Source organism: Camelus dromedarius, chromosome 1 (assembly GCF_036321535.1).
Source record: "Camelus dromedarius isolate mCamDro1 chromosome 1, mCamDro1.pat, whole genome shotgun sequence".
Classification (NCBI taxonomy): Eukaryota; Metazoa; Chordata; class Mammalia; order Artiodactyla; family Camelidae; genus Camelus; species Camelus dromedarius.
Window position 1 is genome coordinate 46,461,180 of NC_087436.1, and position 18,997 is coordinate 46,480,176.

The following is an 18,997-nucleotide window of genomic DNA, read 5'->3' on the forward strand; positions in this document are numbered from 1 at the left end:
ATGAATTCACCTTTATCATTTACATATAAAAAGGTAATTCCTGGAGTGACTGGGGTTAACATTCATGATAGAACACAACAGCATGGGACTTTCAAGTATCTATAAAAAAGAAAAATTAACTTTTTGAGCCAAGTATTTTATTTAACTAGAGAGTTTATTCCTTCCATAATCATCATAAGACAGCATTTTTCAGTCAGCTATAAATTCTGATTCTCACAGGCTCCACTGCTCATATTATTTGGTTGTTCAAAGGATTCGTTTAGCTATTTAGCTTCTTACAGTTGATTTTTCTATTCAGATAGATTATACCATCTACTGCAATATGGAATGATTTAGCAGCAAATTTCTTTCTCTTTCTCTTAATTTTTTCCCCTTATTTAGCCTTCTAAGAGTTCCTGCTGTTAAACTAAAGTTATTCTTTTACCTAAATATTTTTGCATTCTATTTGAATATTTCCCCATCTGGTCTCTCTTAGTTAGAAATCATTTTATCAACTTCTAGGAATATTCGTCTTTATTTATGCTGCACACATACTCACTGTAATGACTGTATTGCAATGCATGATATATTTTGGGCAAACAGAATTATGATACTGTTTATATTATGGAGAAACTCAGGATTCTTATTTCTCAGCATAACACGTATCTTTTCTTCCAATACGATTTGCCGTTGGGGCCCCTTAACCACCTTTGTGATTAAAATGATTGTTTATTTTTTCCTCCAGACCTCTACCACCTCAGGGACACTCCCACATGCTTATTAGTGAGCATCCATTATCAGTGACATTGGCCATTGTTTGCCCTTTCTTACTCTGGGTCATTTATGTACATTTATTCAGCACAATTAATGGTGCAATAAACAGTGAAGTCAAGTATGTGTCTAACATTTTGAGTCATTCGCCTGTGTAGAATTTTTGTGAGGAGAGTTGGCATTCTTCCTGTTTCTACAGCCACTTTTTATTAACCCTTTTTGTAGTTGCCTCTTCCTCTGCTCATCCCTTAAGTCAGAGTCTTTCCAGGGGTCCCCTCCTAGGTCTGTTCTCTCTACAGCCTCCCGAGGTGACTCCATGCGGCCCCGTGATTTGTGGCTCCCACCTCTCTCCTGACTTTTTAAACGCATATCCAATGGTGGCCCCTTGGCTGTCCATAAACACCTCACATTCAGCAAGCTAACTGAATTCATCATCTGAAACCACCCGCCTGCCCCCAGAAAGCCCCCTGCGTACTAGTGTTCCCCTACCATCCTTCCACTGTTCAAGCTAGAAACCTGGGACTGCTCTCTGCTCCTCTTCCTCCCTTATGTTCCCAGCCAAGCTGCAAGTCCCGTGAATCCTACCTCCTTAATACCGCAGGAAACTATGCATCTGTCCTCCCCTAGTTCTAGGACACGGTCCCTCAGCTAGACTACTGTAACCTTTTCCTGAATGGTCTTTCTTTGGTTCTACTGTTGCTGTGCTGGCCCGCATCCCCTCGTTCGCCCGGCTAGGGGGTCTTCCAGGGCTCTTGGAACCTCACGCTAGGTGCATGCTTTATTTCTGTGCAGCCCTTGCCCTTCTCCAGCATAATGGGGTCACTAATGATCGTTACTGCCTGCTTATTTTAACCTTCTCCCCACCACACGTTAAACCCTGTGAGCTAGGGGTCTAGCTCACCGTTCAATCCCCAGGGCCTGGCCCAGTAAAGCCTGCACAGAAGGCATTCAGTAAATACTTCTTAAATATTGTTGTATGTTAGTCAATTTTTAAGCTTTCTAGTGTTTAAGCTATAAAACAAATAGAAAGAAATTATAAACACATAAATTTCATGATGACAACGTCTGGAATTAGAACTCCTGGATTAAGTTTCTGGCTCTCTCAGTGCCCTATTGAATATTTTTGACAAAACATGAAATTTTCTCACTATAATGTAATCATATAACACTCATCATTACTGAGTATACAATAAAAATGACGATAACATCTTTAATTTATGGTCCCAAGTAGTTAGAAGCATTTCTTAGGAATTATTTATTTGTTCAATGTCCCTTTGGGGTAGGCCAGCATCTTTCCTTCCAAAAGGCAGTGAAGGGAGATAGAGTTCCTCCTGTAATGATGTTAAAACACTGGTCCTGGATGGTTACCTACTTCACAGAATGTGGGGAGGATTCGTGAAGTTATCTGGGTCTTCATGCTAAGGATAAAGCAGTTTTATCCTCTTGTATATCCAGTTTCTTAAGAACTCAAAATATTTGGGGGTGAAAATACATACATAGCTTATTCCTGGACTCTGTCTCCGTGTTTTTCTGGAGACAATTTTTTTTTTCCACACCCACTCGAACCATCTGTGTACCAGGCAAGTTTTCCGAGATGTAAAACCAAGTGAAATATGTCCACTCCATTTATTTAGAAAGGACTATGACAAATGATACTGGGAAAAATGGCATGGTTAATGAAAAAGCTCACTCCCTGCGTGAACAGCGAGGGCAGCCTGGCAGTTATGGCCACGCAGAGCCTAGACACACAGACAAGTTCTCAGCACCGATGCTTTTCAAGCTTACCCTCCAAAGACCACCTGCAGGGAGCAGAGTCGGTTCAGTGTCTCTGTGCGATCTGGAGGTAGCCCCTGTGAGGTGAGGTTCTCCACCACCATCAAACAGTAACATTTTTAAAGGTTTGTGCAAGTTTTGCATTCTACCCCAAGTTATGTCAATGTTTGCTTTATATAAAAAAAGGCTTCAAGTTATGTATCATCAATTAAAATGGACTCCAGGGAGGTGAGTATAGCTCAGTGGCAGGGCGCATGCTTACCATGCACAAGGTCCTGGGTTTAATCCCCAGGACCTCTATTGAAAAAAAAATGGACTCTTAAGGAAGAGGTACCATATTTATTATTGTGTTTAAACGCTCCCCAGGACACTGGCATATGCCCTTGTTCAAACATTACCCTAGTTTGAAAAAGCACAGAGTCTTAGGATATTGCCACCCAGGCCATGGGATTTTTGTTAGAATTTAGAAGAATTTGTCCAGCTGTCCTCTTTCTACTTTGCTGCATGTAAACTCCTGAAGTCTTTTTGGCTAGCTCACTAATGAATCTTTAGAATGTTTCTCTAAGCACCTAACTGGTAACATGTCCACAGTTAAGATGATTGAGGACTATAAAATCAGCTTCCTCAAACAGAGATTTTCTGTTTGAGAAAAAAGATCTATCTGAGATGAGCATTACCTACCCACTTCTCTCCTTAGGTCTCATTAACACTGGAAGCCAAACTAAATTCTTAAACTTCATGGGGTTTTTTGGATGTGTATGTGAGCATTCAGAAGGTATGATCAAACAGCAAGCTGGTCATGCTCAGATATGAGTACGAGAAGTGACTTATTTATACATGCAAATTGCAAAACTTTTGTAAGGCCTGCCATGTGTGCTGTTAAAAGGTTTTTACTTTTAAATGATTTTTGTTAGATAATCCTGTTTCAAGTGACACTGATTTATCGCCACTAATCAAGATTCTGATCCCTCATAGACTTCTTGTTTGTATCTGTTTTTGTTCTTTGTTACATAAATATGAGGTTTATATATAAAATTCTGACTGTGTAATATAGGGCTAATGAGTCACAGATGGAAAGATGCTGGCACATCACCATCTAATAACATTTTAAACTCATATTCCATAGTAAAACAAAAGCAAATTGTACACATCTGTTTTCCAACTTGCAGCGTTTCTGAATTGGTGGAGAGTCAATGTTTAAGGCACTTTTGCTTGGGGAGAAGAAAAAGAGGGTACAGGTCACCTCAAAACTGTCCGGCCTCTTCATAGCCTTATCAGAAAGGATTTGGCAAAAGGGTTGAGATTCCCTCAGCTTTGCCTCCTGAGAAGTCCCAGCTCTAAAGAACAAGAGTCAAAGGCATTGTGGCTGAAGAGGTGCCTCCAACTACAAACATAATTTTCTTGGCTCTCTTAAAAAGAAAAATATATCCCTAATAAGGGGCAAAAAGGGAGAAAAATACACTAGAACTAATAAAATTTAAAGACAAGAAAATTTCTGGCTTTTTCTAAATATATCCTCAAAATTTGAGAGGGAAAGGGGGAAGGAAAGCGAGGAGGAGAAAACACAGGAGGGAAGCCTGCAGACACTCGAGGTCATGTATTGCTGTGGTTGCTATTTGGTTTTTTGTACGGTAAACGTATTCAGTTTGGGAAAAAAATGGGAAGAAAAGGCTCTGATAATCACACGTTGTTGGAAAAGAAAGAACACAGGCAAAATTTCTCTCTCTGACCCACGCGATTGATAATGCCTGTGGGGATGAGTTAGTACAAGCTGGGGAAGTACCATCTCTCCCCTTTTCTCCTCGGTGAGGAAATTCTAAACCACTTTTCTGCTTCAAGGGGGTGTGTGAACTGTCAAGTTCTTTCAGAAAAGTTACGTGACACAAGTGATTACTGCAGAGTATGACCATAAATCCCTCTGACATGGAATCCGCATGTTATAAGAGACAGGTTTCCATCTGCCACCTCTGCAGGAATTCCTGAAACAGGAAAGACCTGAGAATCATCACATGATTGGAGAGAGAAATTTTGATGTGTGGGTGGTAAAATTCTATTTTATGAGGCATACTGCATTTCTTCTGAGGAATACGTCTGATCTGACTGCAAAATTCTGTTCACTGTTGTCCAGAAAAAGATTTAACACATGTATTGTATGTCCTGAGTCGTAAACAGAATCTGAAGAGAGGGAAATTACAGTGTTGTGTTTATAACAGAGTCTGCAGTTATCTCCATTTTGTACTAACATTTTGTTTGTAAGAGTCCAGAAATCTTAAGGGTCTATGCATGGAGCCCGATGTACCTGAGTTCTCGGCCTGATCATTCCCTAAAAGGAATGCGTTTGGCTTGGGGGCTTCATGCGTCTGGTTTTGTTTAGGGTGTGTCAAACGAGGCAGGACTTAGAGCCGGGATGGGGTGGCATTAGGTACATGCTTGTTTTGTTTGTCCGCCAGTGGAATGTCTGTGTGACGTTTTGTGTCGTGTTGTTTTGGTGCTGTGCTGTGTCCATAGGGTCTGCCAGGCTTCCCCACAGTTGCTGCTCTGCACAGTAATCAGATCCTCACCGTCAAGGTTTGTGGTTGGCACCCATGCCCGCTCGGTCCGAGCCCGCAATCAGCATAAGAGTGAGCAAGAATAGCCAAATTGGCTTGCAGAGTCCAGTCACTCCCTTTCCTCACGCAGAACATCAGGCTATTGGGCACTTAGGACCTTAGCTACATGGATGAGGTCAAATGCATATTAAGAAGAAGAATCCTGAGCATATTAAGAGAGGAGGATGTTGAAGTCAAGCAGGAGCAATGAGGTACGGCGGGCAAGCTCTCTAGGACTGTGCCACGCCGTGGTGGCTTAATTGGCATGCATGGTAGTGCTCTGTGATATTTTTCAGTCGATTAAGTAATCCTAAGTACTCTGGAATTCAGCATCAATAAAATGGCCATGGCGTTCGTGCCCTATTATGCTGGTTGACGAGCTGACGGAAATTGAACTGGCGCTTTGTCTCTGGACTTTCTGCTCAGAGTGCAGGAGGCGGGTGATGCAAGGTTACCTGCTTCTTTAATACATGGCACTAAAAAGGCCCAACACCCACAGCAAAAAAGATTCATTTCTAACTAAAAATCTGGTTCCACCTTCCCGTTTCAAGGTTTGTATTCCTTTCAAGAAGAGCCAGAGGGTCTGATGTCAGACACAAGTGCCAGTTCTGTTTTGTTTGATGGTTATTACAAGTCTAATGTGTATCTTTATTTCTTTCTTGGGGCCTTCTGATGCCTATTCTTCAACTCTCTCATCTCTGAACTCCAACCTTTGACCTCACCTGACTGATCAGATGGTGTTTCCTAAAATCAATCATGGGTTTCTCTCTGCTGATCAGCAGCTCATTAAACGCCGCCTGATTAAGGTAGTGCTTATTCTTGCTCGAGTCTGATTTCTCCTTTGCATTCAATTTTTACTCTGTATACTGTTGCTTTGCCATTTACCTCTCATGGGGAGGGATGGGGTGTGGGCAGTGGGCATTTATCTTAAAATATCCTAGAGCAAAATTATGTCTAATGAGCTGCAACTGTTTGAAATATATATGAAAATATCAAAATCAATAGGTAGAGAAAGCCTATCTAATTTTTTCTTAAACAAACCAAAAACAAAAAAAAAGCTTTAAAGTTATATCCAGTGATAGATCCAGTCTCTAAGCTCTCTAGCTTCGGTAATTTATAAATTATTACGCAGCATGACAAGAGCCTTGTATGCTTAATTTTATAGGTTATGAAAAAGTAAATATTTGTCCGACTATAAATGCAGCCACTTTACTAAGCAAGATGAATATAACTGATGCAGCATTGTCATGGATAAAGTTATGCAAAAGTTTTCTACCAGCTCTGAGTGTGATGATAACACACACACTGTTTCCAAGAGCTGGTTTCTGAGCGGCTTTGATTTTAACAGCGTCTGCCCCGCTCACCAGCATGAATATTTATTTGCTCCCCGCTGGCAAGCAAATTGCCTACAGCCTTTACGTTTCTGGTTGTTCTGGTTCTTTTCATCGTGTAAATGTGGATTAGATAATACAGTTTAAAGTGCTGGAAAGAAGACCTGGGTCTTTACCTTTCATGGTTATTGTTGGTCTGTCCCCTCCTCCACTGTAGGGCGACCAAGGACAGGCGGGGCCCCCAGGCCCTCCAGGCCCTCCAGGCCCTAGAGGGCCTCCTGGGGACACAGGGAAGGACGGCCCCCGCGGAATGCCAGGAGTGCCTGTGAGTTGCTTTTTGAATCAGTTGTTCTCATGGGTTTTGTTTCATTTTAAGTGCTGAGAATTGGGATGGAGTTGGGGGGGGTGAGGCAGAGTGGAGTGGGTTGAGGGAAGTGGGATGATAAGAAAGTCCCCAAGCACAGAGGGCACTGCCAGAAGGATTCTGCTTTACCACCCACCCCACGGGGCACCCACGCCAACCACAAAGAGAGGCCTGGAGACAGCAACTGACCTGGTTTCCAGGTCAGGATCAAGAAGTCTTCCACTGGAGGTGACTGGTCTCACTTGTGACCTGAGTACCATAGTGTACCTCAGTGCCTTTGGTGTAAAACTAGGTGGGAGACTGATAACATTTTCCAAAGGATCAATAACAGAGACAATATAGTCCCATGCAATTTATGGAAAGTAAAAGAGGTAAGTCTTTCTACTATGTAATCCCTTGTAAGTAACTTGACCCTCTAAATTGCTGATAAAACAGTAAAATTAATGGTTAAAACATCAATGGGTATGGTTTGAATATCATTTGTCCTTTATATGTGAAGTTTATTAATAGAAATGACTTAAAAGTGATCTCAGCGCTTAGATTCAAGTTACTTAGTTACTAAGATTGGCCAAGTGTCAATAATAGAGCAACAGAGGACACTAGATAAATGGTTTGGTTTGTTGGAGGCAACTCAGCAATTTAAAGAAATACATGGAAAATGTCAAAAATTTGTACACTTCAATTATGACTTTAGGACTTGAAATTCAGGTTTATTGCTGAATTAAATTATTTAATGTATTGCTTTAACTTAAATGATTTTCAGTAGTGTTTTTGTAATACAAAAGTAGTAGTGAAATTATTTATCTACAAAGTAGAAAAATTTGAAAATAAAGACAACTAGAAAAGAAAAAAAAATCAGCCATAGTCATTAATGTTTTGGTATATTTCATTTTATATTCCTATATTTATGTATTTTGAGTGATTCTTTTCTAAGTATATAGGGTACTTCAAAACTTTTCTGAGACAAAACTTTTTATAAGCCCCTTCCCCACCCACCCTTAAAGCTGCCGTAAATTCGTCATGTGAAATAAGGAATTGACTTTCCACATGATCTGCTGGTTGTTAGGACTGATTTCACTGGACTATCCAAGGTAGTGGGTTCATCCTAAAACTGCCTTCTAGGGTCTCACATTTTCTCAGGATGAGACCCCAAGAGACAGAGAAAGCTGTAGCTTCAAGGACACTTAAAGCTCTCCAGTTGATTGCTGGTTGCCAACAAAGATAGAATGAGTGTTTCTTCAAATAAGAATAGTTAAACCACTGTGATGGTACAAAATCAGTCAGATCCTTGGGCATTGTATACCTCACAGGAAATTCAAGGCATAAATTACTTTTAAGAAACAAAGGTAAAAGGTATGACAAACTGTAACACATCCAAATATTATACCACCCTTCAAAGGAATAGAGTTTATTCATTTAAGTGAGAAATGACTCTAAAAAGGTTCGTGAATATTTTTTAATTCCACAGATATAATTTGAACTGGATTTATGGTCTTAGAGTTAATTTGTATGCACTATCACAACCACTAGAAAAAGATTCTATAAAAATAAACTGAGAAGTACTTATTTATAAAGTCCAGCAACATCTGTATGTATTGGCATTACAAGCATAGTTTTTCCAAAAAATATCTGAAGCCAATGGCTACCATTATAATAAGATGACAGTGAAACATGATATGAATTCTGTATTAATCTGAGTGTTAGGAATTAGTATAGCAATATGGCATGGCAGAATTTTCTCTATCAATGTTAATAAAACATGTTACTTCAACCATTGTTAATCCAGGAGGATCAAAGTTCAAGATCAATCTCTGCTCATTTTATTATTTAATTCCTGCACTAAGAGCAATTATCTCTCTCTCCTGTAATGTGGTAGTTCTGATTTCTCATAAAAAGAACATGTCATCATCTTTATGTCATCATAAACAGAACATAATAATGAAATGTTACTGTAATTATCATTATTAATTTTCTAGGACCATTTGTTGATTTCCAATATACTATCTCCTACTAGCTTTATTTAAAATAGCTTCTTAGCATAATTCTTAAATCTCTACTGTAATCTGAACTCATTTTGTTAAATCCTAAAATTTTATAAAATGCATTTGGAGAAAGAACATCAGCTCGCTCTAATTTTCATTGCGTTTGCATTCCTCTAGTTAGCCTGAAAAGTATATATTTGACGTTCATGAACCCAAGTGGATATTTTGAAAAAGGAAAAAAAAAGATTGAAATTGGTTTTTACTGTTTACAGCACTAATAAAATTATCACTATTCTTTTTTAAGGGTGAACCAGGGAAACCAGGAGAACAAGGCTTGATGGCAAGTATTTCAATTTATCTTGTTCTACACTGAAATGAATAGAAAGACAAGTTACTCAAAACTGTGGTCAAGATTTTGTGTAATAAATGTGTCTGTCGTGTGACCTATGACAAAAAGAATGAGAATTAGTTAAAGTTTAAAAATGATAGGGCCTGTCCATCATATGGTAAGGATCACATGACAATGCATCTGCAGAACTGATACAGGAAGGAAACAGAAAGAGGTTCCAGGTGGAGTGAGTAACAGAGAGACTCTGAGGAAGACTCTGCTACAAATTCAGGGATAAGCCTATTAGCTTAAACAAAAATGAGTTTTCAAAGGATCCAGGAGTGACTACCTGTGCATTAGTACAGCACATCTTCTTTTTCTTTTGCTGAAGGTCTACAGCCAGAGAGAAACAGTTGTGCCTTCTTGATCCCTGTCATTACAAAAAATCATCAAGTGAGTCCTCTTGGGCTTTCCCGTAGACCTGCAGGTCCCAGCTCCTCAGGATTGTGTGTCCTTTGCCAGTGAAAGAGAAGTTGGGGCAGCTGACTGAGCCCCAAAGAGTAGAATTCCTTCCACCAACTTCTCCCTGTCTCTTCCCCTCTGTCTCTGGGGCCACCTTTCTTCATGCCATAAACAATATTGGGGAACACAGAGTGATCCTATCTAATAACCCGAATTCCAGAGGACAGCTATATCTCACACTCTGTCTGGATGCAGTGATCACAACTGGCTTGATCACATCCATTCCACACGATGCGTGGCATGCAGCCTGCAGGTGTTCAGGATATAAAATTTATTTTTAAAAAATAGTTAGCTAGTCCTAGTGAAATGAATGCACAGGAACACGCTAGTCAGTCAGGAATTAAAACAAATGTGTGTTTGGGTTAAATGTCAAAGGCTTCTCCCCGCACAGGATGCCTTCAACAGCCCTCCTGGGGAGACACTCAGCAGGCTGCAGTCTTAGCTGTAGGGTAGCTCCCCTCGAAACGTCACTGGTGGAATGAAAGCATCCTGGGACCCAACCTGACCTACCGCTTGGAAGTTCTCTGTTCCTGACCTGTAGTATCAAGATAGATATTTGACAGAGATAATCAGGGGTGCTATAATGGATTCTCTTTTAAAAGAATAAAATGAAAGAAAAAGAATAACAGAAGGACCATATGTGAAAATTAAATCCGTCATCCGTGGTAACTTCACATACAAGTACAGCATTAGCTCTCAGGGTTATAGGATCATAGTGGGTGGAGGATTTTGGGAGAATGACAATATAAATTTTGAAATTGCTTTAAGCATTTGAATGCACCTGTAGTTTCTATCGTGGATAATGGTCAAACCATATTCCTCCCATACTTCCTTACACTGAAGGCTACTTGGGATTCTCAGGAGCCCTCGTTCGTTCCCAGGCATGCAGAGTCCACCTAGTCCTAAATGAATTATCTTATTATCTTAGTTTGCTCCAATTTCCCATTTCATATAGCAACTTTTCAGGTAAAGATGATCCTGGATATTTTTTCTCTAAACTTTTTCTTCTCCCTTTAAACTAGTCAGATTTAGTTCATACTCTCATTTCAAAAAATGCAGCTAAGAAACTCAATTGAAATCACAAATGTTCAAAGGCTATGTAATGTAATGATCTTCTAAAGTGCACTCTACTGTTTTTAATTATATAAAAAATTCTTTTTTAAAAGAAAATTTGTAACGTATATAAAGAAAAGTAGACAAATCATAAGTATACGTCTTAGTGAATTTTCACAGTGAGCATAACTGTAACCACAAACCAGATCAAGAAATAGAAAGTTATCATATCCTAGGAAACCCCCTTTATCCCACCCTCCGTCACTACCCCCTCTTCTGCCTTTGCCAATGTAGATTAATTTTGCGTGCATTTGAATTTTATATTAATAGAATCATACATGTAACTTTTGTGTCTGGCTTCTTTCGTTTAACATTATATTTGTGAGATCATCCACCTCTGTTTTAATAGCCTTCACAGCTGGTTAAAAAAAAATTAAGAGGAAGAACCTTACTTCCTTGACTACCCTGTTAAAACTACATCACTCAAATAGCAGTAAATGAATGAATAGTCTGTCTGACCTTGGGCAAGTCACTTAACCTCTCAATTTCTCATCTGTAAAGAAAGGATAGTAATACCCTCTCTGCCTCCCTTATACGGCTGCCAAAGACAAATGCAATAAATTAGGAGAAAGCACTTTAAAATATATAATGAAGAACTACATGAGTATGTTATTATTATCATCACTCAATTATTCCCTCTAGAATAAATTACAGGTGAGCACAGATTTATATAACAGATGTATTCCTGTAAAGTTCTATATGAATCAGATTTTCATAAATCAACATATCTTAAATGTGCTGGGGAATTTTGCTATTAAAGCAGTCCTATTCAGAGTCTTTTTGTAAAGCAATGTAATCCCCTAATTTCTCTTTCCAGCAAAACTGAGTTTTTATATATTATATTTGCTTAAAGTGAAATATTTCTATTATTTTAAAAAGTATCATTTTAAAAATATCACTATGTTTGTTAACTTAAATAGCACCTGTATATTTTAACCCATCTCAGAGACAGGAAGATACTGCAAATATAGTCACAGCTGTTAGGAGGAGAAAATTTTTCTTAGAAATTTTCTTTTTTCTTTCAAATATTACGTGTGTGTTTGTGTGTCTGTGGGGGTGTGTGTTTTGGCTCTAAGTCTGGTAGAAAGAAAAGTACATTGTATCAGTAATCCTGGCCTCAGAACAATTTAGGAGTTTGTGACTATACTCTGTGATCCTTTTTACTGATCTATAAAATATAGGCAGTAATTCCTCTTCTACCTATCTCACCTGCAATATGGTGAGAAGCAAGTGAAATAATAAAAATATGAAAATGCTTTGTGGAACGAAGACTTCCATAAATGAGAACTATCGCTGTTAAGACAGAAACACCAGATGGCGTAAACTGGTGTGCTGAAAGACCTCTATAAGGGCCGGCAGCAGTGTGATAATATCTGTCAATTAAATTAGAGTGTGTCAAATACTGCGACTGGTAGTGCAGCTTATTCCTTTTGTCCTGTTTGTTGCCATCGTTTTGGCTTTCTGTATATCACATCATCTTACATTATCAGCTTTTCATATCGCACCTCTGTTCATCCACCAATTCGAACAAGGGAAGAAAAATAATAAGCATCACTGCTCTCATCTTTTCCATGATGTACAAAACCCATTACATTTATTGGTTTGTGTTGTGGAGGAGTGTTTGCTTACTTGAGGATCTTGAGAGGCACTGGAGAATGCTTTAAAATTTAAATTGTCTCTAATGATGGAAAAAACTAGGAATGATCTAAAATTAGCTCTGACAAAACTGTTTATGAGTGTGTCCGGTGGGGAATTAGTTTTCATAATCCAGGCTGTGTATTTTATACTGCAAAAATAGTCATCTGAAGATTAGCAGCATCCCTGATAGAATGAAAAAGAGGTCCTGCCTCTCAAGCAGTTTCACATTTATTTAATCCTGCTGTGCCTCTATTCCGTAAACAAGACCTTCAGGTTTTCTGAGAAGTTCTGGAGGAGATTTTAAAAGGCAGAATCTTGAGCTAAAATAAACTGGACTCCATCTAAATCAGGAGAGAATTGCTCTGGCTTATAAAAGTTGACTCAAAAGTCAAACCAAGAACTAACCCACAACTGGAACTGCTAAAGTTCTGAACCCTAGCAGGAATGATCTTTATTTTTCAGCTCTTCAGAAATTTTAATAGTTGTTAAAATAGTATTTTTTTTATCCCTACCTCCACTTTTGTGATAATGATGCTGCTAAAGCTGTTAATAGTTGTTAAAATAGTATTTTTGAAAGTATCTTTCCTTTTCATGTTCTTACTGTTTCTTTCTTTGACAAATTAGTAGAAATTCCCCAAAGCATAAAACATAGATGATATATATTCAACATACCAACTAATCCAACTTTCCTGGAAATTATTTTTTCACCCAAAGTGTCTATAACCAAGATTTCATAGACCGTATCACTTTCCCTACTCTGAAACCCTTCCTTCCTCTCCCTCCCCCCAAATATATGCAAACTCCATAGCAAATCCATACGTCTCTTTCTGAATTATGAGTACTTAAATTGTCACTCATTGGGCCCTGGTGGTGTCTGAGAGTTCAAAACTCAGAAAAATGCTTCTGTTATTGCTCCTTAAAGTGAAATTTGGATTGTGTCCAAAGAGGTTAGAGATGTTTTTTAGTTTGTTTTGATTTTGCCTGCAAACACATTGAATACATTTGGGTCAAGTGAATATAATGTATTTTATGTTAGCTAATAACATAAGCATAAATAGTTGCTTCTGCTTCATTTAAGATAAAATTGAATTAACCAATATATGAAGATTTACTTTATCATATTTAGTTATAATGCATTGCTAGCCCAGAGATTTGATAAAACTAATGATTTTACTTAACTGTGCTTTGCTCTGCCAGCCATATTAATCAGCAGGATGGCAGACATCGGAGACAACAGCAGGCTTCCCTTTGTGACTTTAATCTGGCGGAGAAAACAAAACTTCAAATCACAAATAACCAAAACAGCCCAAATTATCTTAGGATATTTCGTTATTAGACTAGATTTTAACAATGAAATCTTGTTTGTTAAAACTACGTTAACTGAGTTGTGCGCGCTGCCCGCTGGGACGCCCTGGCAAGCGTTCTGGTGCTGCATTATCCTCACTTAGTCTGGTTGTCCATGAAGCACATGTAACGGCCGCATCAACGGAGCCCTTCAGATCTGCTTGTGCTTTTGTCTAGAGCCTCCAATACTTGGTTTTCCAAGTGGAGAATAACGCCTCCCCTTCTGCTGCTCTCCCACTGCCCCGTCCCGTTGCTCAGCTCTGGTGGATTCCTGTGTGCACGTGAACTTCTGTAGTGGTGTCTCAAGGTCGCGTTAGTATGGGGACAGAGAGGAGCACTTGACTTTCCTTTAAAGTTGATTTAGTCTTTCAGAAATAAAAAGCTGACTTGTGGGGAGCATTGTCAGGACCAATTTAAGAACACAGTCAAGTAACACAAATATGAAAAGAGAGTCTAAAAGGCTGAATAGATGACTGTCTGTAGTCTTCCCTAACTCATTTTGTTTTTCTTACCAACTTCCAGGCTGTGGATAAGCTCTATTTTTAATATTTTTCACTGGTTTCAGTCAAAGGTCTAATAAGCTATATCATATTAGACATATTAATATATCTAGGCCTTAGATTCCTCATGTATAAAAGTGGTGAGACTAAATGACACCTGAGCCCTGTCCAGCTCTAAAGTCTTGTTATCCAACTATATTTTCATTATAAAAGCATAGACATATATTAGATAGTCATTTGTCCATGTTATATATGTACACCACTATATTCTATAAATAATTAGATGCAATGAATACAGTCATAATTAAGTTTTAATGCAAGAAAGACTTAAAAATTGTCTCTTTCAAATCTATAACCAATGTCTCTAATTATTATTTCTTTTAACAGAATCCAACTTACTGTAGCTAAACTAATGCAAAATATGTCACTTATGTATAAGAATATTAATGAAATTGTAATTAATCTCTTTTACCAAATTCTCGTATCTTTTCACTAGATTAAGAAGAAACTTTTCAAAATAAAGCTGGGTCTGTGTTAGTCCTTATACCTGCAGATTAAGGGCAAATGTACAAATTTCAGGGCAAGAGTACAAATGGAAATCTTTATACAGTAAGTCTAAATATTCAAAAGGCATAAACCAAATGAATTAAATGGTACGTAAAATACATTCTTTCCTCTAACCTTGAGGATATGTCCTCACAAGGATAACCATGAGACATGTCCTCATAATGACTCAGAAAGTTCAAATGCAGAATGGTTGCACTCCTTGGAGATCCAGACCAGAGTGTGGCTCTGTGAAGAGAGCCTTAAACCAGCCCAGCTTCTGGCTGTGGCCTGCTCCGTTGGTCCCTCACACCTCCCTCCAACCCACATCTCTGTGAGACTCGAGCTCTCATGTAGACGTTTGGGATGCTCACAGGATCCAACTCCATCCACACGCTTCAAAATGCCCACCTCTTTGCCCCATCTTCCAGTTTATTGTCCTGCACACCTGCAGTGTGGTTCTCCTTCAGAAGAACAAACCTGGGAAAAAGGCAACTCACAGTCTTTGAAGTGAGTTCCGGTCACTGGGGTAATGCATTCCAGGGTCCTTCATGCCCAAAGCACAGTCTCAGGTGGGGGTGGGCTCCCACAGGAGGAGGAATGCAGCCAAGGAAGAGTGCCCTAAAGCATGGGCCCCAAAGCAAGAGCCCTCTTGTCAGGGCTAAGGACAGTACTGGGCCATGTGTCTACAGGGACTCAAAAAAATAGACTTCTATTTTGATCACATCCTTGGAAAAAGCTTCACATACACTCATTCACAGATATGCAGACTCTTCCAAGCTAAGATAGAAGCTGTCTTCTCCTCTCCTCCGCAGCATTTATCACATCATATATTGTGTTTGGTTCTTAGTGTATTCAGTAAACTGAATAACTGAATGACACGAATCAATAAATCAATACATCAGGTACTAATGCAAGGAAATCCGGTTTATATTTTCTCTCATCCAGTATCATTGCACACCAGGAGTAGGATTAGGCAGGATAAATCCAATTACAGAACTCCCTTTTCTTCTGCATCTTTGTATAGTCATTCACGTATTATAGATTATTTAAAGTATAAGTGTGTTATGAATATATACGGTGTAACTAAGAGACTGATTTTCATGGGGACAGTGGAAAAGTGTGTCAATTTTTAGTCACACTCTGTGGCTATTTCTACAGTAAAGTGTAAAAGATTTAGAAAAAATCTTAGGAATCATCTAGTTAGTCACTTCACAGATAAAGAAACAGCATCAAAGTGAATAAATAACTTGGTCAAGCTCACAAAGTAGTCAGTGGCAGAATGGGGTCCAGTTCACCTGCCTGTAGCCTTATGCATTCTTCAGACTAGAGCTCCTACATCTACACTTTTCAGTATAGTAGCCATTAGCCCCACATGGCCATTCAAACTGAAATTAAATAAAATTAAACAAAATCTAAAATCTAGTTCCTAGCAATCGCACTAGCCACATTTCAAGTGCTCAATAAACCACATGTGGTTAGTGGCTACCATACTGGATTGAGCAATACAGACCATTTCCATTATTCCAGAAAGTTCTGTTGGTGCTGGTCTAGATAGAAAACAGATCTAAATAGTAAATAAGTGTATGTTATGGTCCTAAATTTCAGTCTTCCTTCTACCTGTTGTGGGATATTTACATTTTAGTAGCTAATGTTTCTTAGCATTACTGATTTAAAATAGGAAAAGCACTTACACTTTCTTCAATAGAAATATGTTTTACTGAGCATCATGTAGGGTGATAGACCTTTGCAAACCACAAATTTATTTCCTTTATGGCGCGCTAGGGGAAGCATGCTTAATCACAGAGGGCAGAGAAAGCCTGTTAATTTTTCTTACTTTCCGGATCATTTCCATTTTGGATGCAGCAGTGAGAAACAATTTATTAAATATTTAGAAGGGATGGAGTGAGCTAATTTCAGCCCTGGATATCTGGTGAGAGGTGACAGAGTATCTGTTTGGGGACCTAATCGGAACATAGATTCTCAAATACCTAGATCTGTCTTTAATCTGCTGGTGGTAGTTAATGTCCAAAATTTAGTCTGGGGTCCTGGTTTTGTCAAGTGGTAAGAAAAATGAATAGCTTCTTTAATTTCCTGAATGTTAAGAGACCTCTCTTAAAGAGGTCAGAGCATGATTTTGAGAAATACCAACAAATAAATCATCTGGGTTTAATATTTTCCCCGAAAGTCAGCACATGAGATAAAAAAGTCAAAAAGAATTTATTCTTTTAAAAAAAAATTACTGCATTTAAAACTTCTTTCATCAAGTATTCGTGAATTAACATAATAATGTGTCATCTAACTGACAATCTCTAAAGGAGACCTGTTTTAGAGGAACTTCTTCAAATAATAGAAATTATGGAGTGATCTTATTGAAACAACAAGAACAACAAAAAAAATCCCAAATACTTAAACAGAAATAACCATCTCAAAAGTAGGAACTCCTTCCAGTGATGAGAAGTATGACAGTTTGAGTGGCAAAACAATGGAGGAAATTCAGAAAGAATTGAGTAATTTTCATATTCAATAATTCATTGTTTTAATGTAGTCATAATTATTTATTTGCTAGGCACTGACCTAGGTGCTGAGGATGTAAAATATATGGCTTGAAGAATCTGCTGCCTAGTCAAGCAGATTTTATAAATATGCAAATATATTAAAATACAGCCAGTTAAAAATGTGCTTGAGAAACATGGAGGACAAAAACAAGCCCTGTCTGGGTGCAGTGGAGAAGGTTCACAAAGGAAGTGAGTTATGGCCACTGAGCCTCGAAGAATGATTAAGACCTTTACATGGAGATTAATTTGAGACTGGTTGGGAAAATACAGATGCTTCAGGGTGACTGAAGACAGAGTTCATAGAAGACTCGAAACCAGAGATGAGGCTCTCCCGTCTCAGCACGATCCCACTCTTTTCTTGTTTATGCTGTGTTCCTTCATACCCCGTTCAACTAAATCATGGGCTTTTACACTGAAAACATGTCAGCACACTCTCTTATATTCTAAACATTTCCCAATAGTTGCTAGTTTAGCATTTCCACACACTTAAGCTATGAAATCTGAATCTTGTAAAACATTGTTGAATTATACTCCAGACATACATATAATAGGGGCTAGAGTTTATATTTCTTGACCTTCCCTCATCAAACATCCAAGGAGAACATGGAATTTTATATAAGTACATCTTAAATGAATCTTTCTTAAGTAAGACAAATTTCCAGTCTTTATTTCAAATTTCCTCTTACTCTTTATAAACCAAGTTTATGTATTTTCTGATCTTGTGACAAGGTTAATAGCTTTCAAAAAGTTGTAATTAAAGTCTGTTGCACCAAACCCTTGAGAAAGTCTGATACTCACATTTTATGACTCCAATAAGTTAGATTACATGTGTTATCATTTTTCCCCATAGAAACAGACTTTTAAAAGTATTTTCTTCATTTTGCCTAGCTTTTATTAAATCATGGAAAAATTCTTAACTCAGAAAGGAAATAATTTTAAATGGCTTAATAGATTGGGGCTTTTATTTTCACCTTCACAGATGGGCCACCTCTTTTTCGTTCCCTGTGTCTTTTATTACAGAAGCTGGTTGTATATTCTTGTATGCAGAAGTGACCAGCAGCTTTCACAGCTTCAAATTTTACTGTTAGCCATCAGGGACAGAACAGGAACTATGTCCGCCCCCTGCTCACACGAGCATCATTTCCTAATAGCAGACAAACCAGAACTTGCCTTAAAACACCTCCCAAGAGGCGCCCTAAAGCACATCATTTAGAAACTCTGCATCCTGTTTAAGTAATTAATACCTCAATCAAATTTGTGCTAACATCAGTAGTGTCAGAAAAATTCATTATTTTTTCCCATTCCATGATCTATCAAGCAAAAGACTTTTTTTTTAATTAAAAAATGTTATTTTTACAAACTGGGAAGTGTAGCCAATGCATAATGGTTATAGCAACATCCATTTCCTAACTGCCTGCTTTGAAGATTAACATGGATTGATAATTCGACCTACTTTTTTCATAATGGCTTTCTGAACTGCATTAGAAACCTTAGACCTACATCCACATCTACAACACGCTCCGTGTTAATGAGACCATGTAACTAAGATGATTTCTGCTTTGCTGTTTTAATACAGAAGTCCTGAACTGAATTCCTCCACTGGCTCTTGTACTGAGAGATAATCTCGAGGCCTTTAGGATAGGACAGTAGCTCTAGGATGACT

At 38.3% G+C, this 18,997-nt stretch overlaps 1 protein-coding gene across 1 annotated transcript in view; it reads left to right on the forward strand.

The window, feature by feature from the left end:
- Nucleotides 1-18,997, forward strand: part of COL25A1 (collagen type XXV alpha 1 chain) — a 415,084-nt gene that overhangs the window by 289,185 nt on the left and 106,902 nt on the right. Inside the window, exons 8-10 of the mRNA XM_010981063.3 lie at nucleotides 5,846-5,917; nucleotides 6,660-6,767; nucleotides 9,093-9,128. Of these exons, the coding sequence (XP_010979365.1) occupies nucleotides 5,846-5,917; nucleotides 6,660-6,767; nucleotides 9,093-9,128 (216 nt within the window). The remainder of the gene's footprint in view (nucleotides 1-5,845; nucleotides 5,918-6,659; nucleotides 6,768-9,092; nucleotides 9,129-18,997) is intronic.